Below are 25,398 nucleotides of genomic sequence, written 5' to 3'. Positions count from 1 at the left end.
CTTAATAACAGGTAATGGACTTCTCCTCCAAGAACTTATCCAATCCTTTTTTAAACACAGCTATACTAACTGCACTAACCACATCCTCTGGCAACAAGTTCCAGAGTTTAATTATGCGTTGAGTAAAAAAGAACTTTCTCCGATTAGTTTTAAATGTGCCCCATGCTAACTTCATGGAGTGCCCCCTAGTCTTTCTACTATCCGAAAGAGTAAATAACCGATTCACATCTATCCGTTCTAGACCTCTCATAATTTTAAACACCTCTATCATATCCCCCCTCAGTCGTCTCTTCTCCAAGCTGAAAAGTCCTAACCTCTTTAGTCTTTCCTCATAGGGGAGTTGTTCCATTCCCCTTATCATTTTGGTAGCTCTTCTCTGTACCTTCTCCATCGCAATTATATCTTTTTTGAGATGCAGTGACCAGAATTGTACACGGTATTCAAGGTGCGGTCTCACCATGGAGTGATACAGAGGCATTATGACATTTTCCGTTTTATTCACCATTCCCTTTCTAATAATTCCCAACATTCTGTTTGCTTTTTTGACTGCCGCAGCACAGTGTACCTACGATTTCAATGTGTTATCCACTATGACACCTAGATCTCTTTCATATTTTTACATAATCAAGTTCATCACAAAATCAAAGACATATATTCTAGGTCGACACAATAATGAATACTAGTTAACTAGGGTGCTGTGATGGATTGTAACCTGTAATTTTCAATTCATTATCAATCATGCTATACTCAGTAAGTTTTCTTGTAACACTTTACATTAGTCAATACTAAATGCTTAATCTATTATCATAATCTTAGGTTCTGACAATGATGTTATTAGCATGTTAATATTTACATCAGGCTGTATGCATTACAGCCTCAAGACTACTTGGGTATGATGCTGCAGTCTTGGCACATCTGGATTTGGGGATTTGTTCCCATTATTCTCTGCAGATCCTCTCAAGCTCTGTCAGGTTGGATGGGGAGCATCTATGCACAGCTATTTTCAGGTCTCTCCAGAGATGTTCGATCGAGTTAAATTCCAGGCTCTGGCTGGGCCATTCAGGGACATTCACAGACTTGTCCTGAAGCCACTCCTACATTGCTTTGGCTGTGTGCTTAGAGTTTTCCTGTTGGCAGGTGAATCGTTGCCCTGTTGGAAAATGAATTGTTGCCCCACTCTGAAGACCAGAGCGCTCTGGAGCAGATTTTAATACAAAGATCTCTCCATTTATCTTTCCTTTGAGCCTGACTAATCTCCCAGTTCCTGCAGCTGAAAAACATCCCACAGCATAATTCTGCCACCACCACCACCATGCTACACAATAGGGTTGATATTTGCTAGGTGATGAGCAGTGCCTGGTTTTGTCTAGAGATAATAGGCATTAAAGCCAAATCTTGATTTCATCAGACAAGAGAATCTGGTTTCTCATGCTCTGCGAGTGCTTTACGTGCCTTTTGGGAAACTCCAAGCAGGCTGCCATGTGCCTTTTACTGAGGAGTGGCTTCTGTCTTGCCACTATACCATAAAGACCTGATAGGTGGAGTGTTGCAGAGATGGTTGTGCCTCTAGTCTAGAAGGATCTCTACAGCAGAAGTCTGGAGCTCTGTCAGAGCGACCATCGGGTTCTTGGTCACCTCCTTTCTGCCCCAGTTGCTCAGTTTGGGCGGGTAGCCAGCTCTAGGAAAAGCTATGGCTATTCCAAACTTCTACATTTCAGAATGATGGGAGGCCCCTGTGTTCTTCGAGGTCTTCAATGCTGCAGCAATTTTTTTGTACCGTTCCCCAGATCTGTGCCTTGACACAATCCTATCTTGGAGGTCCACAGGCAATTCCTTCATTTTGCTCTGACATGCACTGTCAACTGTGGAACCTTTTGAAATCATGTCCAATCAATTGAATTTACCACAGGTGAGCTCCAAGTTGGAGAAACATCTCAAGGATGATCAATGGAAATAGGATTTATTTTATTTATTTTAGTTTTTTATATTCTGCTTTTTGCACTTTTTTCAGCACTTCAAAGTGGATTACATTCAGGTACTGTAAGCCCCCTGTACCCAGAGGGTTTACAATCTGAGTTTGTACCTGAGGCAATGGAGGTTAAAGTGACTTGCCCAAGGTCACAAGGAGCGACAGCAGGACTCATCTTGTCTTCTGGTTCAAAGCCCGCTGCTCTAACCACTAGGCTACTCCTAGGATACATGTGATCTTGACTTTGAGTGTCATAGCAAAGAATCTGAATACTTATGTAAATATGATATTTGAATTTTTTGTTTTAAATTAATTTGCACAAATTTCAACAAACCTGATTTACTGGTCTATAATTTTCCACTCATGAAGTTCTTTTTAAAGGTACAGTGGCTGATTTTTATGATAGGTTGCATATTACAAGTAGCTGATCTGCAGTTTTATATTTGAGTTCTTTCAGGATTTTGGAGTGAATACCATCCATTCATGGTGACTTGTTATTCTTTTACTTGTCAGTTTGATCTATTACATGTTTGCATAAGAACATCAGAAATGCCATTCTGGGTCAGACAAAAGGTCCATCAAGCTCAGCATTCTGTCTCTGTCAGCTGCCAAACCAGGTCACAAATACCCAGCAGAATCCAAAAGAATAGATCCTATTCCTCTTGCTCAAAACCAGGCATAAGTAGTGGCTTTTCAAAGTCTATATGGCTGTTAATGGTTTATGGACTTTTACTCCAGGGCTTCTTTATCCAAACCTTTTTTTAACTCAGCTGTCATGACTACTTTCACTACTTTTCTGGCAACAAATTCCATAGTTTAATTGTGCCTGAGTGGAAAAATACTTTCTACAGTTTGTTTTAAATGTGTTACCTATTAGCTTCATGACGTGTCCCCTAGTCCTAGTACAATTTGAAAGGGTAAATAACCATTCCCAGTTTACCCATACCACTCCACTCTACTCATGATTTTATAGACTTCTATCATATCTCCTCTCAGTTGTTTCTTCTCCAGGCTGAAAAAAACCTAACCTATTTAGTCTCATATCATAGGGGACCCTTTTTTCATTTTGGCTACCCTTCTCTACACCTTTTCTAGTACCACTCTATTTTGTTGGAGGTTGAGCAATCAGACCTGTACACAGTACTCAAGGTATGGTCGCACCTTGGATCGATACAGAGGCATTTTGATATTTAATATTTTCCATTCCTTTCCTAATAATACCTAACTTTCTGTTTGCTTTTTTTGACTGCCACCACACACTGAGCCGAAGATTTCAAAGTATTAACTGCAGTGATTCAAAGATCTTTTTCCTTGGTAGATCCTATCATTTTGTACCTATAATTTGGATTAATTTTCTCTAGATACATCCATAAGCACTTGTGCACAATAAGTTTTTCTGCCATTTAAATGCCCAATCCTCTAGTCTCACATGGTCGTTTTGCAATTTTTCACAAATGGCTAGTTATCTTACAACTTTGAACAATGTTATGTCTTCTACATATCTGATCATTTCACTTGTCACTCACTTTTCCCAATCATTTATAAATATATTAAAAAGCACCAGTCCCAGTACAGATCCCAGAAGCACCCCACTATTTACTTTTCTCCATTAAGAGACATTTATTTATTTATTTGAAACTTTTTAATACCGACATTCGTTTGCACATCACATCGGTTTACATGAAACGGGTGTAACATAACTTTAAAAGATTTACATGGAACGGGAAGTAAAAAACATTGATAATATATGGAAAAGGAGAGCAACATGCCACAGCATCACGAACATTCACAAAGATAATGTTGGTGGTGGCAATGGCAGCGTTAAGGAAAGGATTCTGGTCCACCCTTATCTGGACTACTGGCTCATTCAAGCAAAATCCGAAGGGGAATATTGTCAGACGGTGAGCCGGGTGATGGAAGTGTTAAAGTCGCTCAGATGGGGGATAAATTTGACCAAGAGTCATTTTATGCCAACCCAGTCATTGGACTTTCTGGGGGCACAGTTTGATACTTGGGTGGGCAGGGTTTTTCTCACCTCGGAGAGAATCACAAAGATTCAGAGTCAGATACGATGTTTCTTGAGACTGCCAGTTCCCAAGGCCTGGGATTATTTACAGATGCTGGGTTTTATGGCATCTATGCTAGGTTTGGTGCCACGGGTATTTGCACACCTGAGGCTTTTCCAACAGGTGCTGTTGTCCCATTGGACTTCGTACTCAGAGGAATATCAGTGGCCTTTACCACTACAGGGGAAATCCAGATCCAGTCTCTCGTGGTACATGTCTCGCCAAAATTTGGAGACTCCGGACTGGGTAGTGGTGACCACGGATGCCAGCCTTAGTGGTTGGAGGGCAGTCTGCCTTGGATGGAAGGCTCAAGATCAGTGGTTGCCTACAGAAGCAGCCTGGTCTATCAGTTGTTTGGAATGAGGGTAGTTCACAGGGCATTGATGTTTTTCCTCCCTTAGGTCTGGGGACATATGGTGAGTTTTCTCGGACAATGCAAGGATGGTGATTATATATCAGTCAGCAGAGCGGCATGAAGAGACTCGTTGTGGCTCGGGAAGCCCAAGAACCTTTTGTCTGGGCAGGAGTGGCACTTGGAAGGGATAGCAGCTTCACATGTGACCAGAATGGACAATGTGCAAGCGGACTATCTCAGCAGGCAACAGCTAGACCCAGGGAAATGGGCGTTGTCAATGGAGGCTTTTCACCTGATTCGAGTTCGCTGGAGCAACCCCCAGTTCGATCTGATGGCATTGCAGAGCAGTGGCAAGATGCCACAGTTTTTCAGTCGCAGAAGAGAAGTCTGAGCCAAGGGCATTGTGTTTCCTTCGTGGCCATTAATAGGTTGAGTGTTGAGATGCATCGAGAAACATCCAGGTTTGGTAGTACACATGGTGCTGGAATGGCTGCATTATCCGTGGTTCATACATCTGATTCATCTTGCAGAAGATGGGCCCCTCAGATTGGCTCATCTTCCAGGCCTGTTAAAACAAGGACCTATCTTCTTGGATTGGGCAGATCGCTTTTGCCTCATGGCTTGGCTTTTAAGCAGTGATGTCAGAGGCGATCATTGCCACTTTGCATTAGGCCAGAAGACGGTCCATGTTTATGGCTTATGACTGGGTGTGGAGGGCCTTTGAGTCTTGGTGTATAGAGGGAGATCTAGATCCATTGAACGTGGAGATCCCTCATATTTTGTCCTTTATACAACAAATGAAGCTCCCTTGCCGCTGACATCTCAAATGACCAATTCAGAAATGTGGGAAGTTCCACCATCTGGTTAAGGTAAAACGAGGAAACAAGCTTGGGCATCTGAATGTCACCAACAGTTTCCGGCGGCTAGATTAAATATTTGTATTATTTGGCGGGGCAAAGAAGGGGGGATATAAGGCTTCTAAGTACTTTTGCTTATTAGTTGAAGGAAGCTATTTTTTCAGCCTTTCTCAGCAATGGTCAGAAGGTTCCAGAGGGCGCAGGCAGCCTCTTGGGCTGAGTGTCAGTTGGTGTCACCACAGGCGATTTGTCAGGCAGCAATGTGGTTTTTGTTGCACACTTTGTTGTGACATTACCGGTTGGATGTTCAGGCACCAGCAGAACTGAGTTTTAGCTAATGTGTGTTGAGCAGGTCTTTCGCATGCCCGCCCAGTGTAGAAGTGGTCTGGTACAGCCTACTTGTCTGGACTGATCTGGGTTACAAACAGGAAAGGAAAATTGTTTTTTACCTGCTAATTTTAATTTCTGAAATATCCTAGATCAGTCCATAGACCCAGCTCCTTATTTATGAAAGACCAAATACCATTCAGCTTGCATGGATGCAATCTGAGGAATTTCATTATGTATATATTCAGGTTTGATTGGTTTCATGGGGTTGATGTGGGGCTCCTGTTCAGGGGGCTCCACAGGGGATAGTTGTGTTTCACTCTAGTTTGGCTTGGGAACAGTTCAGTACTGAGGGGCCTGCAGGTGGCATTCTAAGTTTTGTAGAAGTGCCTCAAAGTTTTTATTCTCTGCCTCCATCTGCTGGTAGGGATGCAAATCCCACTTGTCTGGAATGATCTGTGATACTTCAGGAATGAAAATTAGCAGAGAAGAACCAAGTTTCCTTTAGAGAGTTCCATTTAATGTGTGTAATGTACAAAAAATCTGTGGAAGCAAATGGGATTAATTGTTTTATGATGGTAAATGCATATAAAAGAATTGCTTTATTATTGTTGAAGTTATACTTTTAGATTTGTTGTTAACTTGCATCTTTTTTCTTTTCCAGCTGATATTTCACTATTAATTAAATATTTCACTATATATTATGATTTTTACTTCCCTCTGCTTTTGAATTATGGATTCTCACTATTCATGTCTTAATAAAAGTTTATTTGCTTCTCCTGATAGAATGAAAGACTTCAGACATTGTTAGGCGACAAAGAAAAGATGAATTTGTCTGATATGGAACTGATCCCTCTACCTTTAGAACCACAGGTGAAAATTCGAGGAATTATGCCTGAGAAAGCCACACTCTTTAAGGTAATTTGCACATCTGTTCCCCCTTCCCCTATTCCCTCTCAGCAGGCTTGCAGAGTTCAATTTCATTTTAATGTACTGAAGATTAGCAAAAGTGGAATTATCTTAAAAGTGCTTTATTCATGGTACAGGCACTGATGTAATTTAGCATAGGCTGGTATTCGTTGACAAGCTGAGAGAAATAAGAGACATGTTATGGTCATTCTACCCAAAGTGGCCCCTCCTCCTCCTCCCAACAGGTGAAATGAAAAGTTGATGGAGGAGAGAAAGGAGTAACTTATCATATTCTAGTGCTGTCTTTTTTAAGCCTATTATTTATATCTTGCCAAAATCTAAGCTTTTTCTTCCTTTCACAATGTTTACATTCTGTTCCATACTAGAGAAAAATAAGCAGACCAAACAGTGAGAGAGTGTGGGTCACCATAAGTTAAAACACTTAGGCATTGAAAAAAAGAACCAGAACTGGGTCATGCTAATTAATTCCTTGGTATTTCCCTTTTATTTTTGTTTTAATGCAGTACAGTTACTTTCAATATTTAACGTTATGAACAGTACCTTTTCTAATGCTTTTTATAATCTAGTTTTGGTTTTGTCCATCCATCAGTGATGCTAATGTCAATTATGGTGAGTCCAATAGGCAGTTGAACGAAGTGAAGCTATAAGCACTGGAACAGCAGTGCTGGTGGGGCTTTGCTAGCTAAAGAGAAAGAAAAGGAGCCTGGAAGTGAGAGTAGTGTGGTTGGCAGGGATCTCTGGTCCCTGTCAGCTGAAGCCCTGCAGAATCATGGCTTCCATGCCCTTTTGTTGCTGCTGACCCCTGCTACGATGCCTCTTCTCCGGCTGCCGACTGCACTGTCTGCTATATCCGCAGCATCAGAGACATAAGCGAGAGAGTGAGGGAGGGAGAATGAATAGATGGGAGAGCAAATTGGGGAGTATGAGAGACGAAGTGAGATTAAGTGGAAATGAGATAGCAGGAGGAGACATTAAGTGGGGGGTGGGGTGAAGAGAAAGGAGAGATTGCAGAGCTGGTGAGAGTTCATTGGGTGGCATGAAGAGGGTACAAGATTGGGACATTCTATAAATTCCACCTACTCCCACCACCCTCACCTGCACTTTCATTTACACTTGACCTCAAACATCCAGCCAGTTCCAGCCCCGCCCTCAACACACTCACTCACTCACTCACTCACTCATACACGCTGTCAAACATACACTGCCCCCACAGCTCCATCTCCACACACAGTTAGCCATCCATCCATGAGCAATTGCAAGATACACACACATGCAGATCATGGAGTTATTTATGCACTTTTTAAGGTTGCCATGGAATCTAGACTTGTTTCAGTTTCACATTTGAAGTTTGAAAGTAATGTAAATGTAATGTTCATTATATTACATTTCTATATAGCCTTTCTTAGATATGATCCACTCCAAAGTGGTTTATAGCTTTTGGCAACCAAATCTCCACAACTGCCTTGCTGTTCAGTATCTAAAGGCACATTTTCATAACTGACTAGTAATTCTTATATATTCCAGAATTATTGTTTCTACAAATAGCTGAGAAAGAAAAGTTACCAGAGATCACAGAAAGTTTCTAGTCCTGTGGATGAAGCTGAGCCAGTTCTAGGCGTAACAGCTGCTGTATTGAATTTCCTTAAGGAAAGAACTGCAGACCATAAAGGTCTAGCAACCGAACCAGCTGAGCCATATGGGGCAACTGGGGTCAGATGGCAACCCTGAAAATAGAAGAAGAATTGACTTGTATTCTTCTATTTAACACTGGAAAGATTGAAATCTCCGTAGATGCCCAAAGGACAGACAGGATTTCTTCTCACAGGCTAGGACCTTTTGTGCCCCTTATGCTTGAAAGGCAATTTTATTCCCCCCTCTCTTCAGGTTTGAGTGAATTACCTATTGATTCCTGCTGTGCCTCTCTAGGAGAACCTGAACTGTCTTCTTTTCATTGGTTTTCCTTTTCCTTTTTTCCCTTCCCTTCCTTAGTAGATTTCACACTGTTGCCAGAAGATATACCACTTTCTCCTAAAATATTGGTATGATTGTATAAGAAATTTAGTATATCATCAAGAATGCGTAGCGTGTTTACCTTTGTACTCTGTATTATTAAGAGCGTAACAAAAACAAATTATCAGTTAGGAAATAATCTGGCCATATATAAATTCTGACCATATTTTCCCTTAAAATGGAATTATACTAAATTCATAATAGTCCTGTTTACCAGAAAGCCTTCCACTAGGAAGTCCTAAGGACTGAAGTGGAGGAGGTTTACCGTGTGGTGTGAGCATAAGGCCCTGGATCTGTTCTCCTGCCCCACACAAAAACTGCTCGATTGCCTTCTTCATCTTTTGGAGGCTGGTTTGAAAAGCAAATCTGTTAGAGTTAATCTGAGTGCAACTGGTGCACACCACCATGGTATAGATGGTACGCCCATCTCTGAACCTATATTTGTATGTTTCATGTGGGGCCTGCTTCAATTGACTCTTCTCCTATGGTCTCTCACTGTGTCTTTGGACCTCAGCATGGTGCTCGCCTAGCTGATGAAAGCTCCTTTTTAAGCCTCTGTGCTCCTATGACCTCACCTCACCTGGAAAGTCATATTTTTGGTGGCAGTTACCTCAGCGCACAGAGTCAGCGAGCTCCAGGCCTTTGTGACTTATCCATCTTAAACTAAGATTTTTTCATGAAGGTGGTCTTGCATTCGCACCCTAAGTTTCTGCCTAAGGTAGTGATGGATTTTCATCCTAACCAGTCAGTTGTCCTGCCAACATTCTTTCCCAAGCCCCATTTGCACCAAGGTGAACGAGCACTGCACAGTTTGGACTGCAAGAGAGCCTTAGCCTTCTACCTGGGGTGGACAGAAGCCCATAGACAGTCCATCCAACTTTTTATTTCTTTTGATAGGAATAGGGTGGGAGCTGTCGTTGCCAAACAAAAACTGTCCAATTGGCTAGCAGATTGCATCTTCTTTTATTATGCCCAGGTGAGACTACATCTTGGGTGTCAAAGCTCATTCTGTCAGAGCCATGACAACATCGGCAGCCCACTTGTGAGCAGTTGCCATGGAGAAGATCTGCGAGGCCACGACCTGGAGCTCTCTCTCCACACATTCTCATCCCATTACTGTCTGGATAAGGATGGCCGACATGGCAGAAGGTTCGGCCAATCTGTCCTCAGGAATCTCTTTGAGGTGTAGAACCCAACTCTCCCTGCCTAGGGCCCACTGTTTGGGTTCAGGCTCCCCCTCTGTCACCAACAGCAGTGGTTTTTGTGCCCATTGGCACCTGGCCCAGGTAACAGAGGGGGAGACAGAGGTTAGGACTTTTCAGCTTGGAGAAGAGACGGCTGAGGGGGGATATGATAGAGGTGTTTAAAATCATGAGAGGTCTAGAACGGGTAAATGGGAATCGGTTATTTACACTTTTGGATAACAGACTAGGGGGCACTCCATGAAGTTAGCATGTGGTACATTTAAAACTAATCGGAGAAAGTTCTTTTTCACAATTAAACTCTGGAATTTGTTGCCAAAGGATGTGGTTAGTGCATTTAATGTAGTTGGTTTAAAAAAAGGATTGGATAAGTTGTTGGAGGAGAAGTCCATTACCTGCTATTAATTAAGTTGACTTAGAAAATAGCCACTGCTATTCTGGCAACAGTAGCGTGGAATAGACTTATTTTTGGGTACTTGCCAGGTTCTTATTATGAATTTAGTATAATTCCATTTTAAGAGAAAATGTGTATGGACTACCATCCTGCTTGTCCTAGGAAAAAGCAGAGTTGCTTACCTGTAATAGGTGTTCTCCTAGGACAGCAGGATGTTACGAAACCCACCCGTCACTCCGCGGAGTTGGATTTCTCCTTATATTTTCAATTTTTTATAATTCTATGTTATAAGACTGAAGAGAGAGACCCCACATAGATGCATAGTACAGGGCATGCTGGGCATGCTCAGTGTGCCTAGTCAAAGTCCAAAAACTTTGACATAAGATTTTCATGCGTGAGGACTAACATCCTGCTGCGATGGAGAAGGTGCAGAGAGGGGCAACCAAAATGATAAAGGGAATGGAACGGCTCCCCTATGAGGAAAGACTAAAGAGGTTAGGACTTTTCAGCTTGGAGAAGAGACGGCTGAGGGGGATATGATAAAGGTCTTTAAAATCATGAGAGGTCTAGAACAAGTAAATATGAATTGGTTATTTGCTCTTTTGGATAACAGAAAGACTAGGGGGCACTCCATAAAGTTAGCATGGGGCACATTTAAAACTAATCGGAAAAAGTTATTTTTCACTCAACGCACAATTAAACTCTGGCATTTGTTGCCAGAGGATGGGGTTAGTGCATTTAATGTAGCTGTGTTTAAAAAAGGATTGGATAAGTTGTTGGAGGAGAAGTTCATTACCTACTATTAATTAAGTTGACTTAGAAAATAGCAACTGCTATTACTAGCAACGGTAACATGGAATAGACTTAGTTTTTGGGTACTTGCCAGGTTCTTATGGCCTGGATTGGCCACTATTGGAAACAGGATGCTGGGCTTGATGGACCCTTGGTCTGACCCAGTATGGCATGTTCTTATGTTCTTATAACAACTGTTACAGGGAAGTAATGCTGCTTTCCACAGTGACTCTCAATAGGGACAGAGGTAGGTACTAATCTTTTGGAGTTCAGAAAAGACTGAAGCTGTTCTGGAGCAAAAAAAAAAATACAATCATTGTTAAAAAAAAAAAAAAGAAATATATATATATATATATATAACAATCATTATTAAATGTGATGACACATTTACAGGGATATGTTAGCATGAATGAAGCTCCTAATGATCTAATGATAGTTATTTATCTTAAAGAAATAAAGATAGCCTTTATGCCTTTCCTGTGTTAATGTGAATTAGTCCGAAAATATTCTCTCAGGCTGATCATAAAAAAGGGAATTCAAATTTGTGAAATAAAGATGCATCACCTTAGTTAAATCAGCCTCAGAAACAAAGGAAATTAATAAGATTCCCCTCTCTAGATTTTCAGGTCCAGAATTCTCCAGATAGTTTGTCAAATTAAATGTTGAAGAATAGAGAGGCATATTTAACACAGGTACATTGTTAGGAGAAACAGGCAAAAAAACAACTTATTTATCAAGGGAATAGAATCAGACTTGCAATGTAACACCTCCAAAATATATTTCCTCAAAGTCATTGATTGCACTCCAGTAATTTTAGGAAAGTATGAATACGAATGTTGAGATGCGTGGAATTATTTACCAAATATTCTAATGCCTGGAAAGAGCGAACTGTTCCTTAATCAGGGAGATATTCATAGCTTTATTTTTTGAATAACATTTTCCAAACCAGTAACTTTGATGCTCTTTATGTACCCAGAGCAGTCCAGACTCCTGGGATTTGCCTCCCCTCCAGTATATGGAGACAGAGAAAGTTTTACTGACACTGCAACATAACATGAAGTGCCACCTGTAGTCCTTCAGTATTTTTCTGTTTCCAGAAAATGGTGAAGGTTTAAAACCTGCAGTCTGAGACTAGTTTAAAAAAAAACAAACAAACAAAAAAAAAAACAGAAGAAAAAGACAAAGACAGAATTGGACTTTTGGAGATTGCTAGGTCCTGGTGGAGCCAGGCACACGAGCAGGGGGTTGGGAACCCTTTATTGCTCAGTCCTTGATCGCTGGTGAAGGGCTTAAAGCTGGTGGTCCCAGTTCCTTCGCTCTCAGGAGGAGGAGGTTTCTGATGTCTCCTCTACCTTTTCTTCTGACTTTGTCCTTTTACTCCCCAGGACTTTCATGACTAGAAAAGCTGCAGGGCGATGCAAGGTCAAGCAGGGGGCATTGGTACGTCCACAGCCGGGAAAAAGGGCCAGACCTTTCCGGGCTGCGAGGTTTACAAGGGGTCAGCATCCCCCAGGGTTGCACTTGCCAGCAGACGTGGCAGAGGATCTTTCTGAAAGTTCAGAGACTACTGATCCGCAAGCACAGGACCTGCATGGTACCGATCCAGCCCTGGCAGACTAGAACTTGGATGAAACGCAGGGCAAGGTCTCGACTGTAGAAGGGGATGCTCCAAAGGTAGTTTGACTGTTCCGCAAAGAGGATTTGGCTCCCCTGATGTCCCATGTTCTGGAGGAGTTGGACGTACAGGTTCCATAGGAGGACTCTGATCAGGATGGTCCAGGTCCTGTTATGGATGGTCTGCAGGGCCTGGCGGAGGTTTTCCCTTTCCATAAGACAGTCAAGAAGTTGGTGTTTAGAGAGTGGGATACTCCTAACAATGGAAAAGTTGGCAGAGCAATGGATAAGTTATATCCTATGCCTGAGGATATTCTGGAGCTCTTGAAGGTGTGACGAAGGTGGATGCCTCAGTGTCGGCAGTGACAAAAAAGACAACCATTCCGGTGGCCGAGGCTGCAAGAAGATTTTTGAGGTGTCCACCCTTGGCATACGATCTGCGATGTGCAGCAGTTTTATGCTAAGGGTAGGTCTCCATTGGGTTCAGCAGTTGCAGGCAGACAGGGCCATATCTCACTTTGAGGCTAAACAGGCTGGTAGCCGTGGTACCTATGGAGCTGATGCACTATACAACCTCATTCAATCTTCTTCGAGGACAATGATGCACTAAACAACCTCATTCGATCTTCTTCGAGGACAATGATGTCAGCGCTTTCGGCTCCTCTAGTTGAGGAGCTGGTCGGCAGATGTGTCATCTAAGTCTCAGCTGGGAGCTTTACCTTTTAAAGGGATGCTTCTTTTTCGACAAGACTTAGAGTAGATGATCAAACTTATCAGTAAGAATAAAGATCATAAGTTGCCTGAAGAAAAGCCTAAAAGGAAAGGGTCTTTGCCTTCTCGCTCTTGTTTCAGATGCAATAAATGTTTCCAGCTCGGCAGTGCTATCAGTGGCACCCAGAGGCAGTCTGCTGGACAACCCTCATCCTGGAATCAGTCCTTTCACGGGCACAGATCAGATAGGGTTGACTCTAGCCAGGGAAGTGATGGAGCCAAGTCCGCCCAATGATGCAAGGCCGGCTCACTCCTCAGTCCCAGCGGTAGGGAGTTGGTTGACTCTTTTTTGCGAGAAGTGGGCAGAGATCACATTGAATCACTTTTGAGTTTGTTCATCCGCTAAGAGATTTGTTCATAGTCTCCCCCTGCTCATATGAGAGAGAGAAACTTGTAGTACAGCAAATGGTCATCCGTTTGTGGTTGCTGAGAGCCATTGTTTATATACCTCTGAAAGAGCAGGGGAAAGGCCGTGATTCCGTTTTATTTATTTTGGCTCTGGACTTAACCGAGGCATGTTTGTATATAGGAATCCGAACCAACCATCAAAGATATATCAGATTCATGATCCTTTATCTTTTATTTGACTTTATTAATCGCCCACATCCTGATGATGTATATAAAATGCCTGGAATGGCATTTTCAGTTTTGTGCCCTTCCATTCGGTCTGGCGACGGCTCCCTGGACTTTCACCAAGGTGATGATAGTCGTGGTGGTGGCTCTCCGGAGGGAGGACTTCTTGAGTCACCCTTTTTCTGGATGACTGGCTGTTTCGGGCAAAGTTGGAGCTCCTTTGCCGGCAGGCAGTGAATGTTGTACTTCAGCGTCTGCAGTCATTAGGATGGATTGTCAATCAGGCCAAGAGCCATCTTTCCCCTTCTCAGGTATTGGAATTTCTGGGGACTTGATTTCGATACCAAGGTGGGGAAGGTTTTTCTTATCGAAGAGTGCATATCAAAATTACAGCTACAAGTCTGAGCTTTGCTGCGGAAGCAGGTCCCCAGGGTCTGGGATTATTTGCAAGTTCTGCGCTCTGTGGCCTCCACGTTGGAGTTGGTTCCATGGGCATTTGCTCATATGCGACCTTTACAGTCAGCATTGTTTTCCTGCTGGAATCCGTTGTCAGAGCAGTTTCATCTGCCACTTCCTTTCATGGAGTTGGCCAGATCCAGCGTCTTGTGGTAGCTTGTTCAAGACTAATTGAGTCGAGGAGTGGATTTGAAGGTTCCAGACTGGAGAATTGTTACCGCTGATGCCAGTCTTTCTGGGTGGGGAGCAGTGTGTCAGGACCAATCTGTTCAGGATCTGTAGTTGGCAGAGGAAGAGTTGTAGTCCATCAACTGCCTAGAAAAGAGGGCAATGAGGTTGGCATTCCATGCATTTTCTGCTGCTGTTGAGGGGCAAGCCTGTGAGAGTCCTGTCGGACAATGCAAAGACGGTGGCTTACATCAACTGACAAGGTGGAACCAAGAGTCGGGCGGTAGCTCAAGAGGCCAGGATTTGTTCCACTGGGAGGAGCAGCATCTGGTGCTGTTAGCGACTTCTCACATAGCGAGAATGGACAATGTGTGAGCAGATTTTCTCAGCCCATCAGCAGTTGGATCCCAGAGAGTGGGAACTCTGAGGAGGCAATGTATCTCATCATTCGAAGATGAGTCAGGCCACACATGAATCTCATGGCGACCTTCCAAAATGCCAAGGCCCCAGGGTTTTTCAGCCAGAGAAGGGAGCAGGGAGCAGAAGGGGGTTGATGCCTTAGTTCTGCCTTGGTCGGTCGGCATTCTTCTGTATGTGTTTCCCCCATGGCCTTTGTTGGGCAAAATCTTGCAGTGGATAGACATCTGCATTACTGCGAGGTAGTCCTGTGGCACCAGAGTGGCCAAGGTGACCTTGGTTTGCAGACCTGATAAACTTAGAGGTGCATGGTCCAGTGAAACTTGCCCATCTGCCGAAGCTTCTGTGCTAAGTCCCATTTATTCCGATCAGACAGCTCGCTTCTGTCTCACGGCTTGGCTTTTGAGAGGAAGCACTTAAGGAAGAGAGGATATTCATTTTTTTTTTTTTTTTTTGCAATTTACTGTTTATTCAACTTTTTCAATATTTACAAAAAGTAATCATACATTGCGTAGATCTGAACATCATTTAGCAAAGAAATTGTTAATTCACAAATATCACAAATTAGTCCCCTGTCTACTATTCCAAGAAATCCTTGGGGAGAGTTTTAACAAGCGGTCAAATAAGAAAAAGAAAAACACAATCTTAATTTAACAGGAACGTCGCATGAATGTAGCAAAAATTTATTCTACTACGATATCACTATGGGATTACAGGGTTGACTGGTTCCAGAAACTTTTGTAAATGGTTAGGATCAAGAAAAATATATTTTGCATTCAAATGTTTTACAACACATTTCGAGGGATACCTAAGACTAAAACTAGCCCCTCTAGCTACGGATTTAGATCTTAATAATAAGTTATTTAGCTTATCCCCATACAATTTCTTTTTACTCCCCACTGATCCTCTTTTTTCTCTCTCCCAGTTATTCTATCCCTTGGTTTTTTGTAACTGTTTCCCTTTTGCACCAGTTTAGTTCTTCTGTTCTATGCACCCCTTGTTTTTATGTAAACCAGCATGATGTGACCTGTTCATGAATGCCGGTATATAAAAAACCTAAATAAATAAAATAAATAAATAAACTTCTTTCGTCTTTCCTGTGTTATATGAGAAATATCTGGATACATCCATATTTTTTTCCATAGAAAAGCTCTAAGCGATTTCTCATGAATCTTTTCATAATCATTTCCCTGTCTGAGACAAATGTGCAGGATAAGAATAATGTCTTTCTCTTTTGAATCTCTGTTTCCACAGAGAGTTCTAATATTTGGGTCAAATTCAGTTGCTGTTCATTATTTTCTCCTTGTTCCAAATTAATTTTCTCCTTTACTCCTTGTTTCGGCAGATAATAAACTTTAGCAAAGACATGGAGTCCTTCCACTGGTATTTTCAGAATTCTTATCATATATTCTTTTAGCATCTCATATGCAGATATTTCTTTTATGTAAGGAAAATTTAATATTCACAAGTTCAAATACTTAGTTTGGTTTTCAATATTTTCAATTCTTTTCAGGTTTAAATCTTCCAATCTCAAAATTTCTAGCTGGGTAGTCTCCAACTTTTCCATACGCGATGCGATCTGGTGGATTTTAGATGATTGCTTGTTAATTTCTTGCTCCAAATTCAAGAATCTGCTATTAGATTCTATTGTTATTTTTGCCAAACTAAATATAGCATTTTCAAGTCCTTTTATTGCGTGCCAGAGTGAGTCTATTGTTATAGTTTTCGGCTTCTCCATAGGTGCAAACATTTCCAAAAATGTTTTCTGGGCCTGCTTCTCCCTTCCAACAGTATTTCCTCTCACCACCTCCTCAATAGCCCATCTCTCCTTCTCCTCACTGCTCCTGGGCAAATCTCTCATTTTAGAAATATTTAAGAAAGCGTCTTCAGAAGAAAAATTTAGTCCTTAAGGACTTACCCCTGCAGTAACGGCTTCAGTTGGTTTCCGAGGTGGGGGTCACTGGAGCACCGGGACTCAGCGTGATCTTGTCGGCCAGCAAGCCCGGCATCTGCCCTATGTCGGGACTTGCAGTGGCCTTCTCCACCGGCTTTTCTTTTGCTACCGTGGTATCGAAGAATGTTTCAATCCTCGTCTGGCCATCCTCTGACACCGGCGATGATGAGGCAGTTAATTCCCTGAGTTTGGCCTTTCTTTTTGAATGCAGCATTAGTAAAATAATTTATTTTCCAAGAATACGAGGAGAGACTAACTTCACGACTGTTTCATGCGGCAGCCATCTTAGGAAGGAAGAGAGGACATTCTGAGAACGTTATTACTATCCTTTTGCAAGCAAGAAAGACATCCACCTCTTTGGCATTTGTGAGGATATGGAAAGTTTTGAGGTCTCAAGGGTGGAGCAGGGAGTGGATCCTATGCGAGCCTCTGTGACTCATATTTTGGCTATTTTGTGGAAATGCTTGCTGAAGGGATTGTCTTGTAACTCCCTCAGAATTCAGGGCAGCATTGAGCTGCCTCCAAGGTAAGGTACAGGGAGCGACTCTAGCGGTGCATCCAGATGTAATGCATTTTTTCCAGGCATGCGGAAATTTTACATCCTCCGATTCAGAAGTTATGTCCTTCCTGGAACCTTAACTTAGTCTTTAAGAGTTTGTGCCATGCAGTTTGAGCCACTATTAAGGATCTCACTTTGAAGGTGGTTTTCTTGGTGGCCTTTTGTTCCACCCGAAGGATTTCGGAATTGCAGATGTTGTCTTGTAAAGAGCCCTTTTTGAGGATTTCGGATTCCAGGGTTTCCTTAAGGATGGTTCCTTCTTCTTTTTTTTATGAAGGTGGTTTTGTCATTTCACTTGAATCAGTCAGTGGAACTACCGTCTTTTTCAAGTTTGGATGCTAAGGTGCCTCATGCTAGAGAGTTCAGAAGCTTGGATGTCAAGCGTGCTTTGTTGAGGTACCTTGAGGTTACTAACAGTTTTCTGCTAACGGATCTCCTTTTTGTGCTATGGAGTGGTGCAAAAAATGGTGCAAAAAATGGTTTGTAAAGCTTTGAAAACCACAATTATACGGTGGTTAAAGGATGCTGTTGGTTCGGTGTACAGGGTTGTCCTGTTCTGATGGGGTTACAGGCTCGTTTGACCCGTTCTATGGCAGCGTCCTGGGCTGAATGTCAAGTGTTGCCCCAGGAGATTTGTAGGGTGGCTACTTGGAAGAATTTGCACACTTTTGCATGGCATTATCATTTGGATGTCCAGGCCCCATTGTCAAGGGGCTTTGGGGAAAGTGTGCTTTGAGTGGGACTCTCACAATCCTTGATAAGTTGCTCTTCAAGAAGCCTATTGCCATTACTACGTTCATTGTTCAACACTAGTGAACAAGAAATGATATTCTTTTTCAGAGTGCGCTGATGCCTGCCAAGTTATTCTTCAAGACAGAAGATGGAGGAAAATATCCAGTTATATTTAAAAATGGAGATGATTTGCGTCAGGATCAGCTTATTCTTCAGATCATTTCACTTATGGACAAGGTAAAGACATGCGCAATGTTTAGGTGTCTGTTTACTTCTAAATGGAATCTGCTATATCTCACTGCCTGCCTACATTTTAATTTCAGCTTCTTCGGAAAGAGAATCTGGATTTGAAGCTGACACCTTATAAGGTATTAGCTACCAGTACAAAGCATGGTAAGTATTTTAGATATTTATGGAGCATAGACAGAATATATGAAATCAGCAGGGAGGAAATTAAGCTATCCAAATCAATTTCTACAACAATTACATTAAAAACACAGGAGAATGTATACTTTTCTTATTGTACGAAGATGTAAAAAGCCATGCCTGGCCACAGTGCTACAGTGGGCATTCAGGTTGAGCTATTAGTCAAAAATGGCTCACAGATTGTATTCGATATTGGGGGTGGTTTTTCATTCACCAAATATGTAAGCTTTGTCAAGACAGTTGACTGATTAGTAGCATCTCTATCTTGCAACTAAAAGCTGAAAGTTGTACTGGTTCAGAACTGACCACCTTCATATAAACTAGTATATTGTTAGCCTTGTGGCTATCCTCTGTAAACAGCTGGTAATTTCATATATTTCTCTCTAGGTTTCATGCAGTTTATTCAGTCAGTTCCTGTTGCTGAAGTTCTAGCTACTGAAGGAAGTATACAGGTATGAGCTCTTTGTTTTAGTAAACACCATAGATTGGAGGCCTATGTAAAACCAAAGTTTGATGATAGGATATCTTTAGGGGGATGGGGTTGTGTCACTGGCTCAGAGTTACACAGTCAACAGGATAGAGATGGCATTGTAAACTGAGGAGACCTCAGGTATCATGAGTTTGTTCTACAAACACTCTGATTTATTTTTGTTACTTCTTCCGAATTTGCATCTTCTATAAAACATTTCACTTCAAATGAGTTATTAGTACTTTTTTAAAATTCAGGTTGGCATCCTGAAATGAAACACTGCTATGCTAATTATGGCAAATTGCTGCAATTTAGATGTAATTTATGTAATAGTTTTTAAGGTATACTTCGATTTAAATTTGATAAGTATAGTCATAATGAATATTAATATTTAACATCAAATATGAACAATAAAAGCAAAAAGATTAAAAACTGAGACTACAACATGAAGAAAGTTACCTCACTGTCTGACCCAACTGTGTTATTAAAATACAGTTCTACTAATCATAGAACATTCACCTTTATTTTATTGGTATGGTATAAGATAATTAATTTAATATCCATTTTATGTTCTAGAACTTTTTTAGAAAATATGCACCAAGTGAAAAAGGACCTTATGGAATAAGTGCAGAAGTTATGGATACTTATGTTAAAAGCTGTGGTAAGTTTTGGTATCTACTTAATAAAAGTAGATTAAGTTAGGTTGAAGGTTCAATGTGGCCAATCTTCAATTGTTCCTATCGCAGTAGCGTATTGATAGGCTAAAATGAATCAGTTATTTGGGATAGCCATTTTTTTTTCCAATAAAAAAATTAGAAAAATGGCATCTCCCTTTATCAGCATCTAAAATCTAAGCATCCTATCTCTCGAAAATTCCCTCTTAAACATGTGCCTAGATGCTATCAGGATGACTTTCTCTGGAAACATATTTAGCACCTGGGCTTACCTCAGTGCAGCTCCTTCTCTAGAACTGATGGATAGCCAAGTCACAAGCAAGTTGTGGAATTCTTTAGAAGTTACACAAATCAGAATTTCAGCTTCATTTTGTGCAGCCAGGTCAAAATTATTTTCTTCTTACTTAACATGCTGTGACAGTCATATCTCTTGTGCTACAATAGGGTCACATTTCTCATTCATTTTTCCCTATGTATAGAATGAAACCTTGAAAGTAAATCATGTCCATAGCACAGATGATGCAAAGCTCCAGATGATTCTTGTAGAAACTGACGCTCAGACCACAAAATATTCATTATATAATGGTATCGCCTGGATAATTATTAGAAAGGGAAGGGTGAATAAAACGGAAAATGTCATAATGCCTCTGTATCGCTCCATGGTGAGACCGCACCTTGAATACTGTGTACAATTCTGGTAGCCGCATCTCAAAAAAGATATAGTTGTGATGAAGAAGGTACAGAGAAGGGCTACCAAAATGATAAAGGGAATGGAACTGCTCCCCTATGAGGAAAGACTAAAGAGGTTAGGACTTTTCAGCTTGGAGAAGAGATGACTGAGGGGGGATTTGATAGAGGTGTTTAAAATCATGAGAGGTCTAGAACGGGTAGATGTGAATCGGTTATTTACTCCTTCGGATAGTAGAAAGACTAGGGGGCACTCCATGAAGTTAGCATGTGGCACATTTAAAACTAATCGGAGAAAGTTCTTTTTTACTCAACGCACAATTAAACTCTGGAATTTGTTGCCAGAGGATGTGGTTTTTAAACACACTATAGCTGTGTTTAAAAAAGGATTGGATAAGTTCTTGGAGGAGAAGTCCATTACCTGCTATTAATTAAGTTGACTTAGAAAATAGCCACTGCTATTACTAGCAACGGTAATATGGAATAGATTTTACCTTTTTACCTCAGACTTTACCTTTAGATTTACTTTAGATTTACTTTACCTTTAGATTTTACCTTTTTACCTCAGACTTTACCTTTAACCTGGTAAATAATAACTTTGCAAAATTCCATAACTTAGTAAATACAATTATTTGGTAATTTTGTTCTCTTTGTTAATTTCCTATCGCCTCTTCACTGCTCCAAGTTATGTAATTCCCTGTTTTATTGTAACTGCAACCTTTCATTCAGCACCTGTTAATGTTCTTATTGTTTCTTCCTTCTCACCCCTTTGTTAATTGTAAACCGGCATGATGCGATTCCCATCGCGAATGCCGGTATAGAAAAACACAAAATAAATAAAAATAAATAAATGTAGGTTTTGGGTACTTGCCAGGTTCTTATGGCCTGGATTGGCCACTGTTCGAAACAGGATGCTGGGCTTGATGGACCCTTGGTCTGATCCAGCATGGCATGTTCTTAATCTTACATACATATTCTACTAGCCTTATTGCTCTTGGAGAAAACTGGATTATTTGTATTCTTATATTCTTTGTTTATTAAATAGGAGCAGAGGTCATTTAAGTATCAACTGATGAGATACAATTAGTGGTTCATTGTGGGGAAAAGAAGCTCAAAAAATGAAATAGGAAAGGTCGTCTTTCACTGTGGCTGTGTCAGGAGGGATTTTAACCTAAGAAACAAAACAGTTCAATAAATACAAACAATGACAGATCCAACAAAAGGCTAGTACAGACCAAATAGGCAAGACAGCAATATCAACAGCATAATATAATAACGCACTGGCTGGCTGCACATCATTTAATTTCTGATCTTAGATTTTTTGGTATAGAACTTAGCACACCCCACGCTCAGGGTGGTGATTTTTCTTTGCATTTGCTCCAAGATATAAACAGTGCTGGATTTTTTTAGATTTTATTAAACTCCATCCAGCAGATAGATCTCAACCATTAGAACAAATGGTCTATCTTCTAATTGCTTTTTTGATTGTTTTTTTGACCATGATTTCTCTTTCTATCTGTATTGCTTTGTCATTCTAAAATGCACTATGGTTTCTATGTCTCTTTTATATTGGCCAGAAATTGCACTAACCTTTGCCTGCTTTGTTCCCATTGGCAATCATTTGAGTTGTTGTCCTGTTTGGCTGCACTAGGTCATGTGACCCTTTAGTGCCTTTTTTGAATGTTCTTTGTGGTTTTAAAAGGCTGTATATTTGACTTTAACACGGTTCAAATAGCTTTCATCTCTGAAGTTTGTTTGAGTCTGCATTTTGGAACTGTATCTCAGGTATGTTTATGATGATATTGCCGCCTTGCTTATTTGGTCGATACTTGCCTTTTATTGGATCTCTCATTGTTTGTAAAATACAATGGCCGCGTGCACATGTGTGCCGGATTTTAACATCCGCAAGCGGATGGCCCTTGAATCACACGTTCAGGGGGGGGGGATTTTCAAATTACGCACGGTGACGTGATCGCCCTTTTTCCCAGGTCCCTAAACCTAACCCTATCCTTCCTCCCTCTTCCCCTCTCCTCCCCGATCCCTAACTTAACCCTACCTAGCCCCAATTTTTTTATTTTTATACTTACTGCTCCACGGGACCAGAAGTATACCCTGTGCGCCAACCGGCTGCCGGTGTGCACTTCCCCGGGACAGCATCTAATGGCGCTGTCCCGGCTCGCCGGCCCCCCCCCTCCCCTTTGAAAGGCCCAGCACTTCGGCGTGTAACGGGGATTACGTGCATGGCTGGGCCCTTCTGAAAATGCGTGCAGCGCGCGCAGGGCCCAGCCACTCGCATAACACCTGTAATTCACATACCCAGGGCTTTTAAAATTTATTTGAAAGTGTTCTGTTTATTGTTCTTGTTTCTACTTGTTTTTTTGTTCAATTGTTCTATTGATTTGATATCTAGTGTTGTTTATCATGAACATCACTTTGGGAGATTTTTTATGCTCTGTAAGGTGATTTATAAATATTTCTAAAAATTTCTTAAATGTACAAAATTTAAACATTTTTCAATGGAAAAAAAAGTTTTAGAACTAGGGATCATAATATGAAGCTTCAGGGAATTAGATTCAGGAACAACATCAGGAACTATTTTTCTCTGAGGTCAAACAGGATGGCAGTCATCACACATGAGTAGCATTATCTGATGAAGCCTGGCACGGAACTGTGATGTCAAAGATTCTAGATCTTTCATCATTCTCTACTGAGCATGTGCAATTGTAGTCATATCCCTGACTCCCAAAAAGGACCCCTCAGCCTTTTTTTTTTTTTCCTGCAGAGCCTGTAAGACATGGTTCTTTGTTCTCCCCTCACAGCTACTGCATTGAAAGTTCTGGAATGGCAGAAGCAGTTTTTTCTAGTAGGACCCTGAGAGGATTTGTTTTTTCCTTATGTACCTTTTGGTAGTTTATTTTTCTGTCTTGTTTTCTTTTTCAAGCTTTTCTTTTCCAGCTATATGGTGGATCTAGCACCCAGTGCAGCATAGCGGAGGTTTCTTCTTTCTGTAATAAATTATACTATGTTCTCAGCTTGTTCGTGTTGTCCTCTCCTTCATTATGTCTACTATTTGTGCCTTTTCCGGTGCCTCGTGGAACTTGCAGTCTGCATTCCATGTGGAGTCCAGGTAGGCCTCTAGCCTGGGGACTTGTCTGAGAATCCATCCAGGCAGGAGTTCCACAAAGCTTCGTCTGATCACTGTGCATCAATGGAGGCACAGACAGCAAAGGAATCTAAGACCAGAGTTTTCCCATGGGAAGGAGAGCTCATCCTCTCTACACTCCTGGGAACTAGTTCCCATGGGCCCATGCTAATCTTCACCACTAGTTCCCTGGGTGACATAGCCAGAGCAAGCTGATAAGGAGGAGAGGCTATGTAGTCTCCTTAGAAGAGAGCGTGAGCTTGAGCCCAGGCATTCAGCTTTGCTGTTGCACCATTGATGCCATGCCCAACATCAGTTGCTCGTGCATGTTTGTGTCAGAGCATCGATGATCAACGCTGGGCATATAGCCCAGGAGTGCTAGTGCTGCTCAGTGTCTTCTCCGTGGGTGCCATCAGTGCTATCGAATGCTGAGAGCACCATCGATTGCTGAAGGCACTGTCGAGCACCAAAGGTGCTGTTGACAGACATGGTCTTCATTGAGCACTATCAACACTGTTGAAAACTATCGATGCTACCCAGCACACTGGGCACCATTGATGTACTCAAGCGCATTGACTCCATCAAGTACTGTGATGATATACTTTCAACAACTGTTGAGTACCATGGGCTTTGATGATGCTCTGGGTGCTGGTGGCACAATTGATTATTGTTGAGCACTGTGGCAGCCTTTGTCATCGACAATGGGGGTCTGTGGATGCCATTGGTGCTGCCGGGGCACTGTCAAGCGCTGTGAGCACCATTGATGTTGATGAGTGCCATTAGCTCCATTGAATGGTGCAGATGCCATCAACACCATCGACGGACACCATCAAGTGCAATAGACATCTTTGTGCGTCATTGACATAAGGTGTTGCAGATGCTGTAGGACGGCATTGAGGCAGTGGAGTGCTGCATCTGCAGTTGAAGTGATTAGGTGCTATGGTTTCCAGTAGGAGTTGTCTACACCACCAAGCACTGTGGACACCGATGGCCACTTCCAAGACCGTTGGCACCATAGCGTGCCTGAGTGCTATGACATCTGTGTCAGCATTGATATTATGGTGGGTGCTAGGGCACCTTCGACACCAGGGGCACTTTTTATACCATCGAATACTGTAGGCGTCAGAAGGAGCATTGAACACCATTGGCTCACGTGCCATGGAACGTCTTACATTGTGGTTGGGCTGCACAGGCCATGCACCAGCGCAGATTGCTGATCGCCATCAAGGGTTATCGTCAGGTAGCGCCACTGATGCCAGACAGTGCCCTCATGTGCTTGGCATCATGGGGCACACTGCAGCACCAGTGAGATTGGTGCCATCACATACCTTACGACGGTCAGCTTCTTTGCAGTGCACTGCTGCAGGTACTGGCATATTAGTTGCTGGTCTATGCTGTGGCAAAGAGCATGCCTGGGCATGGGCATGGCTGCAATGCCAATGTGGAATCAGGGTGGGAGCTGCAATATCAGGCGCATATGTCCTACGGATGGCAAGGTGGAGTAATGCTGCTTGGGTGCAGGTAGTGCTGAGGTTACATGCAGAAGCACCACAGTTAGCCCATGCCCTCTGATATGTGTTTGTCATCTTGTGACAGAAGGCATTACGGGCTAGTACACTGCAGTTGTCAATGCACTAAGATGTCTCTGGCCTTTCAGGTGAAAATGCACTCTTCCCTCTGAGGCCATCTTTTTTGAGTGGTAACCAGGACTGTAGTATCTGGATATCTCCCCCATTGGGAAGGGACAGTCCTTTTTGATCCCCCTTATATATTGATTTATACTCTGGATCCCCTTCACTGGGAAGCTTCCAGAGCACATAGCATTGCAAGTTCTTTGCTGTTGCAGGCGCTATG

The 25,398-nt window shown here is 41.9% G+C and overlaps 1 protein-coding gene across 1 annotated transcript in view; it reads left to right on the top strand.

Moving 5' to 3' along the window:
• The window catches only part of PIK3C3 (phosphatidylinositol 3-kinase catalytic subunit type 3), a 498,179-nt gene that overhangs the window by 255,206 nt on the left and 217,575 nt on the right, over positions 1-25,398 (top strand). Inside the window, 5 exon segments of the mRNA XM_029581010.1 lie at positions 6,361-6,492; positions 18,255-18,383; positions 18,470-18,539; positions 18,960-19,024; positions 19,618-19,702. Coding sequence (XP_029436870.1) covers positions 6,361-6,492; positions 18,255-18,383; positions 18,470-18,539; positions 18,960-19,024; positions 19,618-19,702 — 481 coding nt within the window.

Source organism: Rhinatrema bivittatum, chromosome 1 (genome assembly GCF_901001135.1).
Source record: "Rhinatrema bivittatum chromosome 1, aRhiBiv1.1, whole genome shotgun sequence".
NCBI lineage: Eukaryota > Metazoa > Chordata > Amphibia > Gymnophiona > Rhinatrematidae > Rhinatrema > Rhinatrema bivittatum.
This window is presented reverse-complemented; position numbering and strand designations above follow the sequence as displayed.